Here is a 4,555-nt window from a genome sequence, read left to right as displayed (position 1 = left end):
TGGTGAGTCTTCGGGTAAGCTATTTCCATTCTCGATCTCTTGCGCACGACACACACAGTTTTTTATTTTTATTTTGTTCTGTATTTTGGCATGCCTTGTGTTTGCCGTAGTACTGTGAGTTCAAAGTTTTACTCGGTTTCACGCAAACTTTGAGCCTTCATCGTAGGTTTTTCACTCCGTTGTGTATTTTATAAATTTTTAGAGTATTGGTTTGGTGTTTTGGAAATGTTTAGAAGGGTTTGTTGAGGCCGTTTAATATCTAGAAGTATTGAGATATGTGTTTTTCTATATTGGAGTTGTGAACGGGAAGAAGTGGGCAATGTGTTGTGTTGTTTTGGATTAAATTGTTGGTGATTGTTTGGGATTACGAGCTACTGAAATAAGTGAGTTAGTGATGGTTGGAGTTGACTTTGGTTTTGATGTTTGTATTGGACAATACCGAGATTAGTATAGAATATTTTTTGGTCAAAGTGTGAGCTGCCCAGATTGTTAATTGGTTGTTTGAGTTGGATTAAACTTGTTGAATTATGGTCTAGGAATTTGGATCTTAAGTTGTTTAAGACCAATTTTGTGTTGTTGGACTTTAATATTTAGTTTATATTATTTTTATGAATAGGTGATGAGATGGATAGAGACCGTATTCAAGTCATAGATAATACGCTGTAGGAGTCAGGTAAGCAGGGTTCCTATGCTAGGCCTCACACAAATTATTGAGGCTGAGGTTGATTTTTCTGAAAACTTTGCATATTTTTGTGGTGAAATGAGAACTTGGGAAAAACAAAACCAACCTCGGTCGTTTATTTGCATACTCATGAAATCTGTACGAAAAAGAGAAAAATATGATCTGACATGCATTGTGTAGACATGAGCTAAAATTCTGTCATGTGGTTTCTGAAATCTGAAAAATGAGCGATATTGAAAATATGAAAAGTTGTGCATTTATTATTATTGCATTAAAGATTGTGTGGAGTTTGTAATGAGATTATTTAGAAGATATGAAATTGATTTCACTTATGAAGTCTTTGGAGATTATTCTTTGGATGTGTTGGGAGACATGTTTATAAGTGTCAGGTAGTAATTCTCCAAACCACCCAGATTTGGGGCGTTACAATAAATATATATAAAAAATCAGGACTCTTTTGGTGCCAATTTGATCGTGTAGTCGTTTCAAGTACCATATATAGAAAATGGAAAAATGCTGTAGTCACCAATATAGAGTCCCGAGGATTTCCACCGATTTGCTTTTTGTTTTTGTTTTTTATTTTTTTTTATTTAATGATTAAGTAAGTGTTTCTAAATAATTTTGTTATTTTTATTTATTTTTAAATGTTTGAATGGTCTAAAAAAATGTTTGAAAATATATATATATATATATATATATATATATATATATAAATATTTGCCTTCTTGATAAGCATCCTCTCAATGAGGATGTCGGTAGCTGTAGCATGGCACCTATATATAAAGTTCATCCGTAGTGGGGGAACAAACACTATTTGCAAATTCTGTCTGAAATATTAACACAACAACCATATATATATAGAACTTGAAATAGATCAGAAGGGTTCTTTGAGCATTAATCTAATTATCTAACTTGTTAAAACACAATATGTATATTAACAAAATGGCAAAAATTATATATATAGAAATCAAACAAATATGTCTTTTTTTCTCAATTTATTCAACTATAATAATTCAACAGATCAATCCATGGCAGAAGATTATAATAAAGCACATGAAAACCCTGCATGTCTCGGGGGCTTGGACTCTCAACAACTCTTGCTCCTATTTTTCGCAAGCGTTGACCCATCTCAAGACCACCCGGCCATAACATACTGTTCCCAAACCCAACTAACCGTGTTTGTTGATCACCACACTCACATATCTATATATATATATATATATATATATATATATATATATATATTATTAGTTACCCTTAGAAAGACAATTTATTCAGACTAACACTCGGGTGTGAGGGTGTGGTCCCTCTTTGGATCCCGACAATAGTTGTAAACCATGTAGTTCCCCTGGACCCATGCCATGGCCGAGTACTGCTGTTGGCTCAGGCCGCCGGAGCTATACGGCGAAGCAGACGGTGGAGGGCACGATGAATACCCATCAGCGGCACAACCGCCTAGCTTGAAATCTTTGTACCTTCCAATGAAGGGTTGGTAGTGATAATCGGCTTTGTATTTTCCGTCCTCAGTTGCCCAGGATGATGCATCCCAAATCGATCCGTACACATGCATTGGTCTTAGTGGAAATGTGGAATCGCTTTTTCTTGGATACCTCCTGATTGGCACATCATCCACTAGGAATCTGGAAATTACAGGATAAGATAAGTAATTTATAGCTATAGATGAAGAAAACCGACTTGTTCACTAGCAATACATGTATGTATATATATTAATAGTATAAATATGAAAACTCCATTATTGCTAAAAGAACAAACAACATGATATTAGTCATGTCACACATGAAGCACATCATGTCTACATAAAAGGGAAATGTATGGAACAATAAATTAACTATAGATATATATTTATTTATTTTTTGATATAGGGGGTGAGGGGTTTCGAATCGAGATTTTTCATTTGAAGAACCGGATCATATACCGTCAGGTCATTAGGCTCTTGGCAATAAACTAACTATTTAAGCATGCAATAAAAAACTCACATCATGTCTACATAAAAGTACTGTGACTATGTAAAATGTGTTCTTACATGAGTACTACCACAAATTAAGAAAAAGTGTAACTAATTACATTATCTCACTGGGTCCCCAAAGTACAGCATATCTGTGATAATCTTGGGTTGGATCAAACCAGAGATGAAACCTCATCTCTCTTCCAATAATATTGCTGTCTCCACTTCCTGTGATATATACATTCGTCTGCAAAGTATATGGCTTATCTGTTGTGGTTCCAAGGAACTCAATATCGATTTCATCATGGTTCCCAGGGAAGTCTTCGTTGTTTGAAAGCTATGATTCCCCCATTCATAGAAAAAAAGTTACTTTCCAGAAATAAATTAATCATCTTTTTAATCAACAAAAGGCCATGTTATCGATACTTACATAAAATGAAGTAATGACCCCAGCAGTATAACCAGGTTGAAGCTTGATGGCAGCACCAAAATACCCAGACCGATATGGATGCAGTGACTTGAAACCACTTCCTGTATATATTTTGAAAAATTGCAGCAACTCAGGTTATATATAAATTGAAACGATAAGCAGTGCAAAAGAATATTAGAATCTACTTCACAAACTAATAAAGAATCTTGAAGTGAGAATGATCAGTACTACACCTGAGCTACTATCAAGCGAGAGTGCTATTGAGCCCTGGTCAGCTCTCTGATGCTGAGGACCCCAGAGGTTTCTAAAGCCTTGAAGGAAGCTTATAGAATTGATTTTGGAACTTGGGTAGTAGCCAGGTGAAGGTGGACCCTGAGCACTACTTGAAGAAATCATGAAACATAAACTAAGAAACCATAGAGGCCGAGCCATGAAGAGATAGGAGGAATGAGATGGCATTGTGGCAAACAGAGACATGCAGTACTATGCATAAATACAGGATGGGACAGATAATTTTGAAGTAGGTGATGTCTTGGAAAAGTATGGGTTTGGGCTTGGTATGATATAGAGGGATTAGAGGACCCACAATGCAGGGAAGGTGATAAAATTATTTGATGAAAGGAGTTATATGAGGGGACAAAATGTATACAGCCGGTGACTAAAAAAGTCTTTTGCCTGTGGTTTTTCTCTTTTGGGTTCTTCTAGTGAGAATATACATCTTTTCTAAGAAAACTTGTGATACAGTAATGGTTACTCACTTGGGAAAACGAATGGTTATCATGACTAGCTATAATGTTCAAAATGAAAATATCGAGATCTCACAAAGGTAAACCTATAATGTGACATGGTTCCATATGATATATTAGATCTACTTTATAATAAATCATGCATAAAGGGTCAGGAGAATAATAGTCGGGTTTCAAACCACTTTCCACCCCTCAACTCCATTTGTTTTTTATTTTAGTATCAATTTCTTATACTTTTTTGCCAACAAAAATCAGTGGAAAATCATTTATGTGCATTCCTATTGTGAAAAACGATGACAATAAAGTAAAAGCAAACACGGGAAAAAACAAACAATCACACACAACACAATATCTACGTGGTTCGGCAAATTGCCTACATCCACGAGAGCTATAGAGGATTTTTATTTCTTGAGAAATCACAATACAATGTATGGAACGGCTACTGTTCACTCTAATACCTCACAAGTAAAAAAAACAATTCATTTAAATACATCATGTGGCAGAAACCCTAAAACTTCAGAAATAGTCATGTTCGCTCGAGCTGCATGTCGAGCCTGCATCGAGCGAACCTGTTTCCCGCAATCGCTCGAGCCATGTGTCGAGTGGCTCTTCAAGCGAATTCTCTGACTTCCCTCCGCTCGAGCGGTGTGTCGAGCGAACTCTCTAACTTGCATTTGCTTGAGCGGTCTGTCGAGCTATCTTGAGCGAACTCTCTGACTTGTCTTCGCTCG

At 36.0% G+C, this 4,555-nt stretch overlaps 1 protein-coding gene across 1 annotated transcript; it reads right to left on the bottom strand.

The window, feature by feature from the left end:
- Positions 1 to 1,906: 1,906 nt before the first annotated feature.
- Positions 1,907 to 3,590, bottom strand: LOC109015092 (probable xyloglucan endotransglucosylase/hydrolase protein 32). The gene is made up of 4 exons (XM_018997574.2): positions 3,312 to 3,590; positions 3,079 to 3,179; positions 2,768 to 2,985; positions 1,907 to 2,322 (listed from the first exon to the last, which is right to left on the bottom strand). The coding sequence occupies exons 1-4, from the start codon at positions 3,553 to 3,555 to the stop codon at positions 1,962 to 1,964; spliced, it is 924 nt and encodes a 307-aa protein (XP_018853119.2). The 5' UTR covers positions 3,556 to 3,590; the 3' UTR covers positions 1,907 to 1,961.
- Positions 3,591 to 4,555: the final 965 nt, after the last annotated feature.

This window comes from Juglans regia, chromosome 5 (genome assembly GCF_001411555.2).
Source record: "Juglans regia cultivar Chandler chromosome 5, Walnut 2.0, whole genome shotgun sequence".
Classification (NCBI taxonomy): Eukaryota; Viridiplantae; Streptophyta; class Magnoliopsida; order Fagales; family Juglandaceae; genus Juglans; species Juglans regia.
Note: the sequence above shows the minus strand (reverse complement) of the source record. Positions and strands in the feature narration are given on the sequence as shown.